Source organism: Zeus faber, assembly GCF_960531495.2.
Source record: "Zeus faber genome assembly, chromosome: 16".
In the NCBI taxonomy this organism is placed as follows: domain Eukaryota; kingdom Metazoa; phylum Chordata; class Actinopteri; order Zeiformes; family Zeidae; genus Zeus; species Zeus faber.
Window position 1 is genome coordinate 18,272,422 of NC_137202.1, and position 20,194 is coordinate 18,292,615.

General features: G+C 45.3%; 1 protein-coding gene across 1 annotated transcript in view; it reads left to right on the forward strand.

The window, feature by feature from the left end:
* The window catches only part of nrg3a (neuregulin 3a), a gene marked incomplete at both ends in the record, with an annotated part of 356,266 nt that extends 339,711 nt beyond the window's left edge, over positions 1–16,555 (forward strand). Inside the window, 2 exons of the mRNA XM_080016401.1 lie at positions 9,207–9,350; positions 15,889–16,555. Of these exons, the coding sequence (XP_079872527.1) occupies positions 9,207–9,350; positions 15,889–16,555 (811 nt within the window). The remainder of the gene's footprint in view (positions 1–9,206; positions 9,351–15,888) is intronic.
* Positions 16,556–20,194: the final 3,639 nt, after the last annotated feature.

The following is a 20,194-nucleotide window of genomic DNA, read 5'->3' on the forward strand; positions in this document are numbered from 1 at the left end:
GCAATGTAAATATAATCTCATAGAGAAAGAAGATACAAAGACAATAAGATACAAAGAAGATAAAAACACAGGCTCCCGTGCCTGTGTTTTTATTTTAAATCTATTCATTTTTGTTTGTTTCCTACATGTATTGTTGTGGAAAACCAACACTTAACAAATTAAGAGAAGGATTAAGAAACCAAGGAATTAACTTCTAAAAGATTGATTGAAACTTAAAACAAGTATTATGAAGGCCAAGCAGTTTTGCAGAAAAGCTGATATCTTCAACAATGTCACACACGCTTGTACCTTTCACACGCCTATTCTTGGGGCTCCCCTTTCAAGATCCGCTTCTTAGGGATACTGTTTCTGTATTGCCCACCACCACTATTTTCAAACCACTATTTTCAACCGAGCTGCTATTCTTCCTTCTTTTGGTCATTAGTCCATTTTAATGGTGGTTTTCCAGAGGCCCAGGCTGATCGCATGTTTTCTGGAGGACTGGGGCCTTAGCTCCTCAGCTATCTTTGCGCCACAATTAGGTTTCTCTCCATGACAGTTTGAACATAAATAATAGGCATGCAGATCGAAACTATATAGGCGGGTTTCCATACCATATATTTGTGCTATATACCCCCCTTTGATGCTTAACAGAGCACCACAAAACAATTGCCAAGTATGCGAGTAAACATCACCTAGAGCAAGTTCCCAGAGGTCACTTAACCTACAGCGTTTCACTACAGTGGTGCAATATGACTATTCATATCAAAAAAAGGTTCCTATTTGGTTATCAGAAAAACTCTAAATACCGATAACACTCATATATTGTTCACGATGGAAAATTATGCAAAAACCACCTATAGTGTGGTATAAACAGTAAAAGATTACCAAATACAAGACCTTAATATAGCAGGTCCTCTCGAGTTCAGACAATAGTGACACATACTTAATATAATAGAAAGGTAATACAACGATACAATCATGCATAGATTAACATAAGACTACATAAGGATACATCATTTTGGTCATGTTAACATCATGTTCAGGAGTTTATGTCAAACCAGGCCATAGGACAAAACCAATACCTTGGTTGTAAGTCCATAGTCGCAGTCCATCCATAGTGTAGTGTACTTGTTGGGCCATGTCCGTGTCAGTCTAAGTGTGGGAGGGGGTGCAAGGGTCATACCTGTCCATAACACAAAATCAGTCCTGGCTGTGGGGTGCAGCCAGTGTCAGGGGTAAAGAAAACATTCCTCATCAGGCAGGGAGAGTACTTTTCATGTCGACCATCTGTTCATACGTTATGCACGAAGCCCCCAAGCCAGGTCCAAACGGCCACACGCAATTACGGTTTGGGGGCATTCGAGGGGCAGTCGAGGGGTCCCCCCTTCCGGCGTGACATAATGTCCTGCTTGGCCAGCCATTGGATAAGCTAGCCCGGCATGATGCTGGTCCGGCATAATGGGATGAGACAGCAGAAATGCAAACTACTACAAATCCGATCCCTGCCATTACTGCTATCTTGGTCAGCCAAATTCCCTTTGGCCAAACCTACTCTCTAACTCCTCATCGGTGAGCATTGAATCCTGTGGCAGCCGTTACCTCTAGGCGTAACTTTTTCAGCTTTTCCATGGCTAAAGTAAAACTACCGTCAGGCAAAGTGTTATTAGGGATAAACGTGCAGCATTGATCGCTGTACATATGGCATACCCCTTTCCTTTTGTTCTTGCCTTTTCTTGTTAAATCCTTCAGTTGGAGCTGTGTCAGCTTTCTCTGGATCTCCTTGCCTTGTTCTGCCAGTCTCTTCTCACTCTAACGGTGCTTGTCCATAGCATGAATAAAATGATCACAATAGTCTTTATGGCTTTTAGATGAAGTCAGTCCCACCACATTGTCCAGCTTATTTCTGACTGGCCTTGGCAATGTCTCTAGCATTGATTTCCTGAAGAGTACAGATATGTGACCCACCACAGCGAAACTCACTATGTTGCACATTTCTAAAATCGCCACAATCCGCTAAATAAGTTGAAAAAAGGAAGGAAAAAATCGAAAATTCCTTTGTGTTTTTTTATCTCTCAATGTATTTTCAAAACTGAGTTTGATTTATAAAGAGTAGATAAATGTTGAACCGTCGAGTTAAATATTCCCGTCAGATTACATGGGGAAAGACAATACACTTACTGAGACGCTGAACAGCGCGGACGCCGATCGTTTGTTTACTTTAAAACGACCGTCCAGGTGAAAATCATTCCTCCATATTCTATGTGATGTGAAGTCACAATGTGAAATTGTTTTGATAGGGTTTAACCTTTAAATCTTACTAGTTTTACACACACCTTGATACATTGTTGTGGAGGTGGCGTACACCAACGAAGAATAAAAGCTGACGTCACTTCTATAAACAAGACGAGGAGCCTTCGGTTTCACTTGTCTGTGAATCTTTCATCTCTGTGTTGTTATGGATTATGAGAAGCGGGTGGCAGAAGCTCTAAATCATGTTGCGGACCTTAATCTGACCAGTGTGATAGATCCAAGTCAGTGTAAGCAGTGCGTACTGGACTACATTTTTTGCGATGATAGTCAGTTCTCCGATAGCGACACCGACAATGACATCGATGCTGAATCTGATATCGGCGTTATCCCGGACTTGGAGAACATTTCAAACTGCGGATTTCTCCCTGAATATGACGATGGAATGGAATATTTTCAAGAACCACTGGAGGAGGCCGACGATATGCCCGTTGCTGTTACAATTGAAGACATTTACACAAGAAGCGATTTTGACAGCACAAGGAAATAAGTGCAGAAGGTCTACAACTCCATGATCAAGGACTCCATTCATGTTGGTCTCCATTCATGTTGGTCACCCCAAGTACTTTGGCCAAGAGCCCTTTCAGGTCTCCCACTGCTTTTATCTTTCCCATTGTCTGCTCTTCAAATACTTTTATCCACTTGCTTGCTCCCTCATTTATGTTGGGTAAGGTCAATATCAGGCCCTCTATGTCTTGCATTCCCCATTGGATTAGCCTGATTCTCCTTTTATTAATATTGGACATTGAGCTATAGATCGTGTGAAATATCTTGCATTTGGAGTACTTCTTTTTTCAAAGATTTTTATCTTTTCCTAAAACTGCTGGACTAATGATGAGCTCCTAGGTTGTCCTGAAGTTCCAGTCCATGACAGTTTAGGTTTCTGGCCATTTGATGCTTGTACCCTTTGAAACAGTCCAACGTTAGCTTTTTCTCTTGGCTATCCTGTTCTCGACTGTACTGTTCTTCTTCTTCATTTTCTATCTCCACTTCTCTCATGATATCTACCTTACCTTTTCTTTCACAATTGGGTATTGCCCTTGATTGTACAGGGGTGGTCTGTCCTTATTATCCACCATACCCTTATTCGTCTCTTTTCTTTCCATCACTATTACTCTGGCCTTTTCCATGCTCTTTCTCCATTCCTCACCTTTTTCTCTGAACATTTTCAATACCTCTAGTTCTCTTCCTTTCTTCTCTACCCTTTTCTCTCTCATTATATTGTACATTCCTTCCTTTTGGCTATTCAGTGGCTAGCTTTGCTGTGTATTTAGTCCACTTCTCTGATGTCTTTTGTGTTTCGTCCTTATTCCTTGCTTAATCAATTGGAACCTTTTTTTTCTCGCATCTGTACTGGTGTATCCTTAATTTTTACTGCTCAACTATAGTATGAAACACAATTTTCTACAATCAAAAAATGTTAACTTCAACAACAAGTTATACAAGTTATACTACTTTTTACAATTACTCCACCTATCCTGCTCTCCTTCCCTGATGAGGACGGAGCAGTATATGTGGTTCCAACCCAACTCCACACTATTCAACTCATCTCATCCGTCTACTGCCCCCTCCACGACCGGAGAAGGCGGTACCCACGAGATTTTCAATAATTACTTATTTATGTATGTGTTTATTGTTTTTAATTCACCTGTATATAAAATGTAGCTTTACATTAATTGATTTGCTTTTAGTAAATTACAGGGCTTTTCAAAAATATCAACAATAATCCACAAGGCTTTAGAAAATGTCAGCAATAAACTACAGATCTTTTCAAAAAAATATCAGCAATAAAACACAAAGCTTTTGAAAACCTTATTAGCAATTTTTTATAAATCACAAAGCCTTCAAAAATCTTTATCAGCATCACACATATCATATGTCAGATTCTTCTGCTGCTCACAAAACTGGCAAACATAAATCTATCGCATAATGTCACGTTGACAGTCGAAGAATTAGTCCACAAGTTGGTATGAATGTCACATCACTCTACCCTCACTTGCTCTGCCTCTCTACCTCTTACACTCTTCTTCTCTCACATCATCCCTCAGTCTCGCGGAGACACCTACTGGAGGGTGAGCATAGCGACAGTAACAATATCAATCTTCATATAAAGTGTCTATGTGTCTGTAAACACAACATCTCCCCTGAACCAATGGAAATTCTTCTTACTCAGTCAAACTAACTTAGCACAAGCGGTAGTAAAACTTCATCACATAGTCTTTAATTCAAGCTTGTGGTTGTCTCTCTTTGAAGCACAGTTATTTTTGTTGAAGTCTCTGTTGGGCTGAGGATTTTCTCCACTGTGTCAGTTCGTGACGCTTCCTAAGATCTCTCTGGGCAAGGTGAAAGGCATTTTGCATTCCATCTTTTTCCATCACTAAGAATGAAGGCGCTCAGACCAGTCTGTTGTTGCACCAACAAGGGTCCACTGTCCTGTCTCTGTCCCTTTCCCACATGGAAAGGCTTGCGCACTCTGACTGTAGCACCCACAGTGACCTTGGGGGGTCTGGCACCTATCTTGGTGTCTGTGTATTGTTTACTCTTGGCCTTCTTTAAGGCCACTCTGGCCCTGACTTGTTCATACTTTCCACTGTCTCTGGGAGGCTACCTGATATTCAACTTTATTCGCATTGGTCTCACTCTAAGAAGCTGGAAGGGAGATTCACCGGTTGTGGCATGGGTTGTTGCACGGTAGCTGTGACGCATCTCCAAGATCACAGGCGCCCATGGTTGTTGGGATGCTTGAGCTGCCTGAATACTGTCTTAAAGCACTCTGTTAAAGTGTTCGACACACCCGTTTGCCTGAGGGTGGTACATGCTTGTTCTGATGTGTTTGATGCCCCTTTCCCTCAGAAAATCAGTGAACGCAGAAGACGTGAACTATGGTCCATTATCCGTTATAACGGAACACAGATTTCCTTCACAAGCCCAAGACCAAAGCCAGGAATGTCATGACCATGGTTGTAGTCACAGTATGAGTGAAGGCTACCTCTAGCCACCTACTAAAGTAATCTGTGAGGGTGATGGCAAACCTGCCGTTGTGGGCTCAAACAAACCCACAATGTGGACAGCCACATGTTGGAAAGGTCCCCCAGGAAACTCAACCAGTTGCAGGCTAGGAGATGTTTTGGCTGTCTTGCCACATGCCTGACAGGTTGTGCACGATGACAGAACTATATGGATAAGGTCATCCATGCGTGGCCACCAGTAAAGCTCCCTGAGGTGCTGTTTTGTGCAAACCACACCCTGGTGTCCTTCATGAGCCTGGTGTACTGCCCTCTCTCGTACAGACTTTGGGGCCACCAGGTGTGATCCCCTGAAGACCAGTGGTGACCCAATAGCAAGTTCATGTCGCACCAGGAATTAAGGCTGTACCTTGGCTGAAAGCAACTTTCCCACCTTTGGCCATCCTGAACGAATTAACTGTGATAGTTCACAAGTTCACAACCGTCCTCACATACAGCTCTGAAATCTGCAAGCGGCAGTGCAGTCAGGAGAGGAAAGATCTCAGCGACCAGTGACAAAGTACTATTCAGGATCAGCAACACTACTGGAGTTGCTGAGGGGAACACGTGAGAGGCAGTCTTCCATGAGGTTTTGATTACCTGGACGGTACTGCATGTTATACTGGAAACACACTAGCTGACCAACGTGCAATTCTCGTGCCAGCTCTGTTCATCCCTTTGGTGCTGAGTAGAGTGGTGAGAGCTTGGTGGTTAGTTCTGAGTGTGAATCTGTATCCCAGCGCATTAGTTCTCCATCTTTCAACTGCCCACACACAGGCCAGGGCCTCTTTTCCCATAGTGGGGTACTTCCTCTCAGCAGCTGACAGGGTGCGAGAAGCAAAGGCAACAATCTGTTCTTGTCTGTATACAGGTGTGTGAGGACAGCACCCAACCTGTAGTTGGAGGCATCTGTAGTGATGAATGTTGGTAGTTTGGGGTCAGAGATGGTGAGCGCTGGGCTTTTCAGAAGCATTGTTTTGAGCTTAGTGAAGCTTTCATCTGCTGCATCAGACCACTGGAATTCGGCCTGTGTGTTTGTTCGGAACAGCTGTCGCAGTGGCTCCACCATGGTAGCATAGTTTCAAAGGAACTTGCTGAACCAGTAGGTTAAACCCAGAAAGGAGCGTAGTGCTGCCATGTCTTTTGGTGCAGGAGCTTCAGCAATTGCAGTCAGGTGGTCTGGGCTAGGGTGCAGGCCCTGCTTGGAGATGACATTTCCCAGGAATGGAATCAAAGTTGACCTGGAGTCTGGCATCCTTAAGACGCTGAGGGACGGCTTGTCCAAGCAAATCCTTTAGGATTGTCTGCATCATTTTCTGGAAAGCAGAAGATGCTGAAGCCAGGCTAAAAAGAACTCGAAACAGGCCATCATGAGTTATGAAGGCAGTCAAACTGCGGCTCTCAGGATGTAAAGGCAGTTAGTGGTAAGCTGAGCTCAAATCAATCTGGCTGTGGTGTGTAGCACCAGCTAGTTCTGCAAACAAATCTTCCATATGAGTGAGAGGATGACAGTCCATGATCACAATCTTGTTGGGTTCCCGGAGGTCAACGCAAAGCCTAAGGCCTCCTCTGCTTTGCTTTTCTGTGCCACCACCAGGGGACTCACCCACTCAGATGCATCCACTCGTTCTTTGATGCCTGCTTGGAGTAAGCGGTCGAGCTCGGCTGACACCTCCTTGTGTACACTTAGTGGTAGGCATCTCAACACTACCGTACAGGCTGCACTGTGGTGTTTACTTGCACCTTGCGAATGAACCCTTTCACACATCCAAGGCAATGAGCTGGAGCAGAACCAACACTGTAGATTTTTGGGTGAAGGTATCAGGTGCGTTTTAATTATCCTCCTTAATGTAGCCCGCTTTGCCATCGATAATGCTAATCTTGAGTGCTTTTATCAGATCCAGGCCCAGTAGAGGTGATCTAGCCTTATCTATGTAGAAGGGGGCTGGAACTGTGTTGATATGATCTCCTATGGCAGCAGCTGCTGGTAGACAACCAATGACAGGCAAGTCATCTTTTGCACAAGTGACTAGTTAGGTTCTGCGAGTGAGCATTCTCCAAAATGCTGCCTGTAATTTGTCTCTGGTAGGATAGACACAGAAGCTCCAGTATCTGGTTTTATTTCACTCCAGTATCTAGGAATTTAGCTCAAGGATATGAGAAATTCTGCCTCCGCTTGGCATGTGTTGTTAGGGCCTTGTCAAGTGTGAGATCTTCTTCCAGTAGTAACTTTTCCCTTACAGCACTGAGACAGGCAGTAGCAATTAGCTGGTCTTGACTCATCTGACTTTCCATCTGCACAAAACCGCATAGCGTAGCTAGGGTCCTCAAAGCTGCAACGTACTGTGTCGCAGTTTCATCGGTCCTTTGAATGCACCGTCTGAATGTGAGTCGGCATGCTAACACATTAGCTTTAGGGACAAAGTGCTTTTCAAGCGCAGCTATTGCTTCATCAAATGTCGTAATTTGTTCAGGCAGAATATAGAATAGCCGTTGTCCCTCGGGGCTAGGCAATGTGGTAAGACTGTACATGGCCTTGCATCTGGCCATGCGTCTCCTCTAGCATGTATCACTAGCATGTAGTTGTCGAAGAATTTCCACCACATTTCAAACTGTATCGGCGGCTCACCAACATGAGCAAAGAAGGGCGATGGACTCGGTACTGGAACGCCCATCCTCGCTGCCAGTGTGAGTGAAGCACAGGAGACGACGAGCTGTTGAGCATTTTATTTTACTCTTAGCAACCGCGAACACTCGTGGCATACATCACTCTATCCTGGCTTGCTCTGCCTCTCTACACTCTTCTTCTCTCCCATCATCTTGCAGTCTTGTGGAGGCACCTGCTGGAGGGTGAGCGTCTCGACAGCAACAATATCAACCTCCATAAAAAGTGTCTATGTGTCTGTAAACACAAGCACTTTTTCAGCAAAACCAACACATTTCTCCACCACTCTCTCTCTCCCTCTCTCTCTCTCTCTCTCTCTCTCTCTCTGTTTCCTGCTCCGTCACACACCGTGCGCCCCTCTCGTTCACCCCTCTCGCTTCCACAGCATCATTCAATCAGTTTTTATTAATGGATAATATTTTTCACTGGGTTATTAACTTATCCACCATTCACAGAATTATTACATACATTCACAAATGGGAGATGCTGCAGTGCGTACTACATAGTTTCCCAGCTGAATTGTAGTCTGGTTTCTTGTTTCCTCATCGCAATTTTACCTTTGCAGTCACAAGCTCTGAGTTCCTCTCTTCCTTGCTGGGTAAACTCCTCTTTTTGCCGTCTTTTCCGTTTCACTCACTGTGACAGGCTGATGTGACTGCGAGTTGAGTCGGCTGACTCTCCTGTGTCCCCTGCCACAAGCAACTTCCTCAGTGGTCGATCAGGGTTTATTTGTTTATGTCTGGATCGGCTCAGGCGGGGATTGGGACGCTGCTGTCGGAAAACCAAAGTGTCTCTGGAGACAGCTCGGTCCAAAAGCAATAGGATGGACTGGTGCGGCGAATACGTTGTCAAGGAAATAACTTATTTTAAAAGGCTTTGTGCGGGAGAATACGCTGGCAGTACCGACAACTGCGGTTTTAGAGTCACAGCCGGAAGACTTCAAGTTATTAAAAGCCAGTTTTATACGGTGCGTCAGCGACTGAGATCATAATATTAAAAAGGTTTTAGATTCAGAAAGGTGTTAGTGCCCTACTGCAGAAAGCTTATTATTTCGGACATGATGAAATGTAAGCTTCAAGTATGCTTTTTAACGAAAATCAAGGATCAATGATTCAATATGTCATTATTCAGAGGATTTAGAGGTGACTCAGAAGAAAGCGGAAAATTTCTAAGAATATGATTTTCAATGGAAATAGTAATGACCACAACTGTCAGTATCTACGTATCTTTCTTTCTATCTATTACAGCCCAGACCAGAGAGTTCGGACAGGTCCTTGGTCGGTACCGAGAGGAAGGCTCAATCCAATCGGCAGATCCAAATATTCAGGCCCCTCGTACCAACACCTGCAGGAGGTTGAGTCCTCTGAGAGGGAGGCTGAGGCCCAAAAGGGGTGAGAACTTCATTTGGTTTCCAACTGTGTTCAGTGTTTAGCTGACTAAACAGGGACTAAACAGGGACGTCAGAAATTTGCTAGAGCGTTCCAAATCTGATTTGAAAAATAAGATACTGCACTCTGGCTGTGTCCCAAAACTTGTTTTGGTAGTGCTAATGCTCGCCACACGCACTAGGGAGTCAGCCGTTTGAAATGAGCAGTGATGAAACAGGACTTCCAGTCTCCCTTAGTGTCATTAAATGTGACGAGGACGATTGAACTCAGTCAATCACAACCCTCCCTTTGAGGCAGATCCCAGCGGCCCCTAAGCACCAAATGTTATCACTTTTTTTTTTTGCAGCTGCCCATCACATTCTGGGTGATTGGGAGGTGGTAATCAATACTGCACAAACAGTAATGTGCTTAAATTTGCTTGTGATGGTATATTCACAAATACATTTCAGTCCTTCCTTTCTGGGCATCAGTGCACTGACATCACTTTAAAATCTCAAAAAAACATACTTCCTGAACAGTATTCACTGGTTGCTTCAGTGGCTCTTGAAAGGTACCAGAGCAATCTAGTTTTATAAAGTAGCCTTCACATTCATAAAGTGCAGCAGACAAAACTTGTTCTCAAAATCTTCGGAACATATATATGTAACCTTGAGCTCAACATTCCTTCATTCTTTCATTCTTTCGTTTATTCCTTTGTTTATTTGTGGTCCTTTAGAAATCAGATAACCACTCAGCGTGAAAGCTTGTTTTGACTTATTTTATTTTATTTTTTATACATTTTTATAATCCATGGAGCATTGATGTTTCTGAGGACATGGGGTTTGAAATGTTCCCTGTCCCTCTCCCGCTCTTTCCGCCTCACTTTTTCGACTCCTTTTCTCCCTCCATTGATCTCCACCTTTCTACATCTATTGAGTTATTTCAATTAAAAGCCGCCTGAAGAGTGTTGACTGACAAAGAAAAAGCACTGGATTCCATTTCAGGAGAGGACATTTCAAAGGGAGTGCTTTCTCATTGTCGGGTTTCGGCAAACAAAATAGCAATTCACTCAACGTTTTTGGGGTGTTTGTCAACCTCTCTCTCTCTCTCCCTCCCTCTCTCTCTCTCTCTCTCTCTCTCTCTCTCTCTCTTTCTCTCTCTCTCTTGATCTCTCCCTCTCTCTCTCACTCTCTCTCTCTCGCTTTGTTTTGCAATCTGCTGAGCAAAGATAAAACAAGGTCAGGTTGTGTTGTGATCTTCACTGCAGTGGCATCGGTTCAAAGCGGCGCCTGGTGCCGGTGCTTTGAAGGACGGGATGCCATGCACACACACACACACACGCACACGCACACCATACACACACACACACACACACACACACATACACACACACACGCGCGCGCACACTGTCTTGTTATCCCTGTCCTGCATGCTGATCTGTGTTTATTAATGTAAGGGACGATCGCAGTTCCACAGCGATCGCATCAATACTTACATTTCAATACTTAACATTTACCGGACAATTACCTTGACTTTTTCTTTTGTTTGGAAGCCTCAGTTGGCATTAGCGTGGATGTCATCCAGACTCGACTCAAGCGTGTGCCAGGGGGAAAACAGCCCTCTGGATGTTGACCCATTTTTCGGAGGCGTCAGAACTTCGACTTGGAAGACTGGAGCCTCTCGCTCCAGATGAGGGGGCCCCAGCGGTCCAGTGTTTCCTCTGCCCCATATACCTAGGGAACAGGAGAGAGGGACAAGTACACGCTCTGACATACCTGTCACGTGCAATAAAAGGTAGATGAGCGACCAGATATTCGGGAAGACCGAGGGGCGAACGGAGGACAAGGTGAGCACTCCAATTGGGGGAACAAGCGGGAAGCCAGATCGGATGAAGTCATGGAAAAGTCCAGAAATCCTGAACAAACACATACACACACACACCCAGAAAATCACATGCCAACATATGGACGGATAGAGAGAACCACATAGTCCCAGTTATATTTTTTGTCGTTCTGGGTCTGCGTTTCCATGGTGATGTGTGGCTGTGAAAACAGAGAGAGATGTGGAGAGAGAGAGATGGAGAGAGAACTGCAGACAGATGGACAGAAAAGGGGAGAGGCATACACAAGGCATTTCAAACGCAGGAGGAAAATCATATAAAACACTGAAAACAGTGTTGAGAGATTTGTGCGAGAATTTTGGGGGGTTTGTTCAATAATTTCGACCTGAACTTCTCAAATATTCATTTTATTTGACTATTTTCAAAAAACTGACCTTAGAACTGTTTTGAACTGTCAACATTTTGGAGAGGTTGCAGGAATCAAACCTCACTACAGAAATCTGAAATGAAACACCGGAGATGGGATGTGATTTTCTAGATGAGGCAGTCAGTGGTACATGTTTTACATGTTTGACGATGATTTCAGTGTTTGGGTGCAGTCATTCTTGACTCAAGACCACTGTCGAAACAGAGAGAGAAAACAGAAATATTTTAGCGTGCTGGAACAACGTCTTGCCCACGGGTTTTACAAAGCCAGCACTGATACAAGAATCCATATGCAGCTGGCCCCGTTCTAGCAACGCATAACATGTAATTATTTATTTTGCACAGCTAGTTTCAGCGCCAATCGCTTAAAAAATAAAAAAGCTTGAAGATGGAGATGCGGGATGGCACATAGCGGGATGATCAGACTTGATGGGTTGGGATGAGTCTTGTGGGTGGAGTTGTTGGTGGAGCCGGCAGAGGGACGGCAGTCCCTGGTATGCAGGACCTTTGGAAAGAGATGCAAAAGGTTTATTTAGGCCCTTGCGGTCTAACGAACAACATGTAAAGCCCCATCTCCACACAAACTGGTCCTGGTCTTATTCCACCGAGCCTACTCTCTACAATATGTGTGTCTCAAACCCCATCGTCTGTGTCTCTTCCCCATGCCAGAGAGTCCCTGTTCAGGTGCCAGTGGGGCAGTTTCGCCTACCACACGCTGCCCAAGTGGGGCTTTCAGGGACCACAGGCACAGATACACAGACCAACCAATGAGCAACAGGTATGCAGCCAAACTGATCCTGGGCCCCAATTACCTGGACCCAGGACAGGTGTGGCTGCTCACACCACACCATCCCCACACCACAGCCTTACTCCCATTAAAATTCACAGTAGGACAGGGTTACATTTCTTATAGATGAACAAGTCACAAGATAGTATGGGTGCGTGTGTGCCCAGGGTGTCCAGGCTGTTTCTCCTGCCACTCTCTTGTAATCTTTAAGAGTCAAAGACTTTTAACGCTTAAACTATCAGCATCTGCCGTCTGCGGATAAACTGCACGGAGTGTTCACGCAGGCGACTTCAAGGGGCTGCGCCAAGCAGCTGCAAGACCTGACATGCAAGACCAAGAAGGCCTGCAAGACCTGAAACGAAATGTTTGCTCTGACGGTGTTATTCGGTATTTTAATTGGGATTTCAACTCAGGTTCCTCTTCTGTTAACATGAGGGCGCATGGCAGCGATGGAAAGTTTGTCTCTTTTCGAAGATTGGCCTCTTGACGAGTGACTAGGTAAAGAGATTCATTCAACTTTCTGACTCTTTGTTTCTTTGATTCAGTCGGTGTAGCCAGAGTCAGAAGAGTCAGTGTGTTGTGTGGGTGAAATTCTCTCAAGAATCATTTAATTCAGTCAAAATTATTTATTTAAGTGGAATGCAAAGGGTCTCTCTCTCTCTCTCTCTCTCTCTCTCTCTCTCTCCCTCTCACCCACTCACTGAGTTTGTTGGGCCGCCTTGCTCGAGGTGCATGCGAGACTCGTGACTTTTCGTTCATGAATCATTCACGAATCGACAGCGGAGTCTCATTGCAGCCTGTGTGTCTGGCTGCAGTTACCGGGGCACAGACCAAGGACTCTGCGGCTGCAGCGACTCGCGACTCCTGAATCATTTGAAAGACTTGTTTGCAGGAAAATAAATCGTCGATGGGTCTTGCGTCACTAGTTCCTCGTGGAACCGGGAACTGGCACCCTCGTACCGCGTCATAGAACCGGGATCTGGACACTTCCATATTTTCAACGCTGTAAAAGAAAGATACAAAAAAAACACAGATACGACACAGAAACCCCGTCCTTTCTTCACTACAGAGTCTCGTTATTTATTTTATTTTTTTTAAATGTGGGACGGGGACACACCATTTTCTTGTCATTACCAGCATGTTGAGATAAACCTGTCTCCAAACAGACAGCACACATTTGTGCATCGTTTCACTTTTTTATATCTAGGCTGTCAGTGGGTTTGCTTCGTTTCGTCTTTCTTTCCCCCCAAAATGACTCTTTAAGTCTGATTCCAAGGATTCACTCAGCCGTCACTATAGTAACATAACGGCAGAACTGCAAGAACATGAAGTTATATAACTTCTGCGTGTGTGAGTGTGTGTGTGTACGTATGCTGACATTATGCATACACACACTGTACTGTCCCTCAACGGAATTTCTAAAGGCTTCATCAACTGTGTTTGTGTTTGTTGTGTTTTGATCAACTGATGTCATGTTTCTATCTACAGTATACACTGTATCATCTGTCTATCCATCTATCTATCTATCTATCTATCTATCTATCTATCTATCTATCTATCTATCCATCCATCATCTATCTGTCTGTCCAACCGTCCGTCCGTCTATCTATCTATTGTTCTATCGTTCAATCATCTACTTACCTACGGTACCTATATATCTATATATATCCATCTATCCATCCATCTATCTTCCTTGCACAATATAGTTCATTTGATAAGTCATGTTACTACCACTACTACTACTTGAGCACACGTTTTCAATACTCCTCTGCTTGTATGTTTGGGTAATGTTTAAAGGCAATAAATTGCTTGGTGAAACAAAATATTATTTTATTGCATTATATTTAACCAGTAATCCTAAAAGCTAATACTGTGGACAGCCGTCTGGTTTCTTAAACTCATAATCTGTTTGTAAAACCCCCCCTGATGCTCCCTGTGTTCCGAGGGCTTGATGTCTGAACTACTGGCAGAGTAGATTTTACCGTCTGATTGTGTGTCCGCACATCAAAAGAGAGATTTGTAAGTTATGTGAATGTTATCTGGGGAATTAACACCCTTGCATCCTCCTCACTTATCGCGCACACACACCAATAATCCCCTCTCTCAGTGGACCCGCCTAAATCTCCAGAGTCGTATTCGGCTCAGTGTTTTTTTCCCTTTTAATGTCCCCTATGAAAATACAGCTGCGATAAAAATCTGGGGGATATGATTGCTTTTGAAATCTGGAGACCGACCTTTAACGGTGCTGGATTGTTCGAGGGCTGTGGGGCGGGTAGTGACTGAGGAAGTGTCCCGTAATGCACGGTGCTTTATTTGTTTAAGGAAACACTAAGACAAAGGGAACGGAACCCAATAAAATACATGTAAAATAAAAAAAACATTGTCTTTATTCGGACAACGTGTTAGGAACGAGGCATGGGGACGCGCGGGCCTCATCCGTGGTAGAGGCGGAGGCGGAGATGAGTGAGCGGCACACGTACACGGTCTCGCCAAAAACATTTTCCATAATACCTGAAAGAGGGGGACAAAAACTTCCCCGGTGCGGGGACAATTCCAGCGCTATTCCAGCGCTAATGGCCCACGCCCAAACACCATGCCTGGGCGGAGCCATGAATGCCTGATTAGGGTACTACAAGAGATCGGGGGAGGTTTAATATTGATGCATGGAGAGCAGCCGTCCACATAGGACGCGGTGCGCTGCACTCTAAAACTCCATTGTCATGTTTTGCTCGCCCCGCGCAGGCGATACGCCGAGCGGCTGGTGCAGCACACACCGCGTCCGGTATGAAAGGATCCGCACGTTGATAGCTGTCAAGAGGAAGAGCAGTAACGCAAACGTAAGGTTACGAGTAGTGTAACAAATTACTTCCGTAGTCAGTTAAGTAATCCGTTGCAGTAACAAGTTATATGTAATACATGATTTTTTCTGGGTAACAAGCCCAACACTCACTTGACGCGGGTGGTGCTGGAATTGATTTTAACTGCATCAGTCAGATTTTCGGGTCCGTGGCGCAACCTTGACAGCCTTTGAAGGCGTTAGAGCCCGTTCTTTAAAATTCCCTTTTTCCCAGTGATTCAATGAAAAATGTATGATGTGAACTATGCGTTTCCTCTGAGCTCCTATAGGAGGTCAGTGCGTCTCCGCTGTCCAGTGGATGGAATTGCGATGAAAGACAGGGTTGTCGGGCTCTTTTCTTCTCAGAGCCCTGTCTCTACAAGAGACAGGGCTCTTGTCAGGCTCTTTTCTTCTCTTCTCAAGGCTCTTTGGCGAGTCATGGTCAGAGAGGGCAGAGTGAGTGAGGGGCTGGAGGCCCACCGTGGACGTCGGCCCTCACTCGCCGTAGTCCCGACGTAGGCGTCTGAAAAGGGCAGAGTTGTGCGCGAGGAGACAATGGCCTTTTTCTTTCAAGGGGAAGTGAAATGGCAGGAAAGAAACAAGTGTTTTATGTCCCAAAAACCTATATTCTCTTGTCTCCCTCTCCCCCCCTACTCCATCCCTTCCCCAGGAGGTGCCAGACGCAGGGTGAGAACCTCGACCGCGACCCCCGGCAGGACGCCTTCCTCCATATGCAGCCCCGTGTCTCCCGGGGGCCCACGCCGACCGGCGCTCTCGCCGAGCTCCGGGGTCACAGTCCCGCCGGCCGCGGCCCGAGGAGACCCGGCCGGCGCAGCGGCCTCCCCTCCCCGACGCCGTTTCGCTCCTGTTCCATACCCATCATCCCCTCTGTCCAGTGCCACCACGACAATGAGGCGTCCTGTATGCAAACCAGCGTGCAAACCCCCCGGCCCGCGGCGTCCTGGGTTGCGTCAGCTGGCGGCCAAGGAGCGGCGCCCTACAAGGGGGAGGGAAGGCTGAAGGAGGAAGAGCACAATGTGTCCTTCCCTTCTGGCTCTTCTGCCATAGGCCAGCAGCGGAGTGAGGTGGCCCTGCTACTAGAGGAGGCCCAGGAGCAGCTCCGGGCGCTTGCCCTTGCCCACAGGAAGCAGGAAGATGGCGGCCTCAGCAACAGCTGCAACGGGTCAATGGCGGCGTCCGTGGTGGCCAGAGAAACTGTTTGCTTCCTGAGCCCCAATGGCGGGGGAGCCGGGGGCTTGAGTTCCAACCACGGACCCATGGAGACCCAATTATTTAGCCACAATCTATCACACAGAGACTTGGGCCAAAGCAGCCAATGAGGGGACACGACATAGGGCGTCGACTTTTTGTTCGACTGCGTTTGACAGACATGGTGTCTGGGATATTTTTGCATCTATGGGATGGAGCGGGGAAAAGAGACAAAGTGAAAACATATAGTATCATGGTGAATCTGATATTGTGCTGATGTGATGCTGTACGGATACAAACACTGGAGAGGCCGCCTCTTCAACATGGAAAAAAAAGAGAAAAAAAAACAAAACATATTTACATGCATTTATTTAAAAACGAGAGAAACAAACCAAATAGTCTGTCCAATCCATGATGTTTTTAATTGTAAAAATAATATATAAATATATATATATATATATAAATATATATGGATATAAATATATGGAATTCAAAAAGTGACCAAGTACAAAGTTGAAGGACACAGGAATGATGTACCTTTCTTTCTTCTCTCTCTCTGTCCGCCTTCTTCTCTGGTGCCACCCCCCTGCACCTGGTTTCTCCTCCGACTCGGTTGTGACCTTCAATCTTCATGCAAGCTTATTTCACCGGCCTCCCCCCTCTCCCCCCTCGCTACCCCGTCCATCGCATCTCCGCCATCCTTCTGTCTCAAACAGACCGCCCGAAGGGAGGAGCCACCAACACAGATGTCCCATCATGCCTTTGGGGATTACGGCAGCGGTGGTGGTGGTGCTCACAAACAACATCTTGGATTCACTGTACAAATAAAATTGAACAATTACTTCCCATGGATTTTATTTACAAAGAGGCGCCTGGAAAGAGAGCAAAACATAAAAAAAAAAGAAAAAAATAAAAATAAAAATAAAAGGATATTAAGGACACTGATGCTGCACAAAAACAATGGAAATCAACAGAGATTTAGCTGTGGTTAAGGAAAAGTTGCCTGATTGCTCGAGACAAACCCCAGATGCTGACTCCCGCCACCAGATGCCGTCCGGCAATGCAATCAGCTGTAGTTTCTTTGACACACACACACACACACACACACACACACACACGCACACACACACACACACGCACACACACACACACACACACACACACTGGGATGCTTGCGCACATGCATTTACACACACAGAAAGACTCTAACTATGGTGTGATTGGACCAAAGTGGTGGACTCAGAAAGGATTGATGAAGGGAGAGACCATGGATAGGCACCCTGAACTTATTTCGGTTTTGTTTCATTTTTTGATTTTGCATCGGTTTCCACCGTCTGCTGCTTTCTGGGGCTGAGTGCGAGGACGGGCAGATAAAAGGGTTTAACTCCAAAAACTACGAATGAATAAATGTCCGTGGCAAGTCCTATGGATGGATGGGTGGATAGATTTCTGTTTGGGTTCAAAAAAAAAAGAAAAATGTGTTGGGTTTTTTTGTTGTTTTTCGGGTTTGAAGTTCTCAAATGTTTTTGTTTTTTGTTTTTTTTGTTTTTTTTTACAGCATCCCCACTGACGTTGTGCGGCGAATCACACTAAAACTGCTGAACACCGAAATGCTGCAGTGGATCCATCCCCCCTTTTGATACTTAACCTGGGAGGCAGGCTCTCAAAGAAACACAGAGGCTTCAATTAGCAAAGTTCCTAAAATGTAAATGACTATTTAAATGACCATGTAACGCTTATTCAGATGCTGGTTGATAGCAAGTTATTTTTTTGTTGTGAACCATTTTTTTCTTTCATTTCCAAATCAGAAACACTTAATATTGAAGCCAAATTCCTTATTATTTTTAGTATTAATATTATAATCATTATAGACTGGTGGTCTAGTGGAGTCGAAACAACATGGAATCAAATATTTCAGGACTGTTTGGACACTTATAAACATTTGTGATCACACACATGTGATCAGATCGCCTGTCTTGAAATTGAGAAGTTCATCCCGCAAGTTCATACCCGCATCTCAAAGTGGCTTTGAGATGCGGTGCGACACAACGGAAACGCTGTCCTCGCAGTCGTGGATGGCCGTTGACATGCAGCTTCCACGTCGCCCTCATGCGGCCTGAGCAGCCTGCACGCCGGTCAAAAATGCGGACCGGTGCGCTTCGACGGTGCAGCACTTGGATCGCAGAGAAGTTCGACGCACCTTCATGACGGTTCTCATTATCCTCACTTGGCGCATTCACCCAAACTCATAGGCCGCCGGTGTCACTTTTAAGACCAGATTATTTTTCTGCCCAAAAAAAATAATAATTAAATAGCTGATACGGCGGCGTCCGTGGAAGGACCTCATGTCCGCACAACCTGCAGCCTGCAGCCTGCACCTCAGCTGCCGTTGAAAGGTTTCATACTTGGAAGTGTGTAAAGGTAAAGTCTGGAAGGAGTGCGGTCTGGAATTGTTTTTGCTACTTTAGGGCTGAGGCGTGAACCTGGAATCTCAATTATTTTCCGTGAGAAAGCAAATTGGATCCCCCTCCCGGCCCCACTCCCCCCGTGACAACCCGCGGAAATACATTTTGAAGTCATGACCAAAAGTCAAGCACCTTTTTTTCATTTCAACCTTCAGAGTTATTAATTCCCCCAATTAGCAGGGACTGGCAGGTGATTGGTGCACTATGTATATATTAAGACGGCGGTAATTAGAAACTCGAACAGAGCAAAAACAAAAGCAAAAAAATTAAATAAAAACAATTCAAAGGTGGGCGACTCCAGATTCCATTCCCAACGTCTTTAAGTCAAATCATCTTTCCCCAATAATTGAGTGGTGGCCACTTCACATCCTTTTGTCGAAGCTCTGTCGGGACGGGAGGGAAAAGGAACGGCGGGCAATTAAGAAAAACTCACAGAGACTTGCAGAGTGTGTCAAGTTGTTTCATTAAAGTTTCACTTTGTATTGTGTGCGGGCGTGCCTGCGTGAGTGCGTGCGCGTGTGCGCGCGTGCGTGTGTCTGCGTGTGCGCGCGTGTGCGTGTGTGTGTGTGTTTTACACGGCTGGTAGTGTGTGTTAGCCCGTAGCAATTTCAGTAAAAAAAAAAAAAAAAAAACAACAAAAAGAATAACAGCTCTCCAAAGGAAAACAGGTCTGCGCAGCAGGACATTCTAGCTCCTTCCCTCCAAACCAGCCAGACTTTACCTTTGGTCACGTCCCTTCCTGTGAGGAAGCAGAGTGCCCTCGAATCGCCTCTGTTATATAAAGTCGCGCAAACACCACGTACAAAAGAACGACAGCAAGCAGGGGTCGGTTTTGTCCGACGGCCAACGACACGAACAAAATGACAGGATGCACTGCTTTGTCTTTCCCTTCATGAAATTGCTGAGTACATTTGACACTTTTGATCAAATTCAAGGATCCCTCCACTCCCCAGGATTTTCGTGTTTTTTTTTTCCTGAGGAGCTTGGCAGCCCGGTCATTAGCAGTGGAAGGGCAAATATTATACGCTTGCATAGTATTTAAAATGTTAAATAAGTAGTGTATGTGTGTGTGTGTGTGTGTGTGTGTGTGTGTATGTGTGTGTGTGTGTGTGTGTGTGTGTGTGTGTGCGTGCGTGCGTGCGTGCGTGCGTGCGTGCGTGCGTGTGTGTGTGTGTGGTAACCTTGACATCACAGCGGGGGGGTTGCTAACGGGCTGGAGGTTTTAACACGTCTCGCGATCCATGTGAAGCCAGGGACGAGCCGATTGATTCGAACCCTAATTTGCACGAATGTATTTGGTTTTTC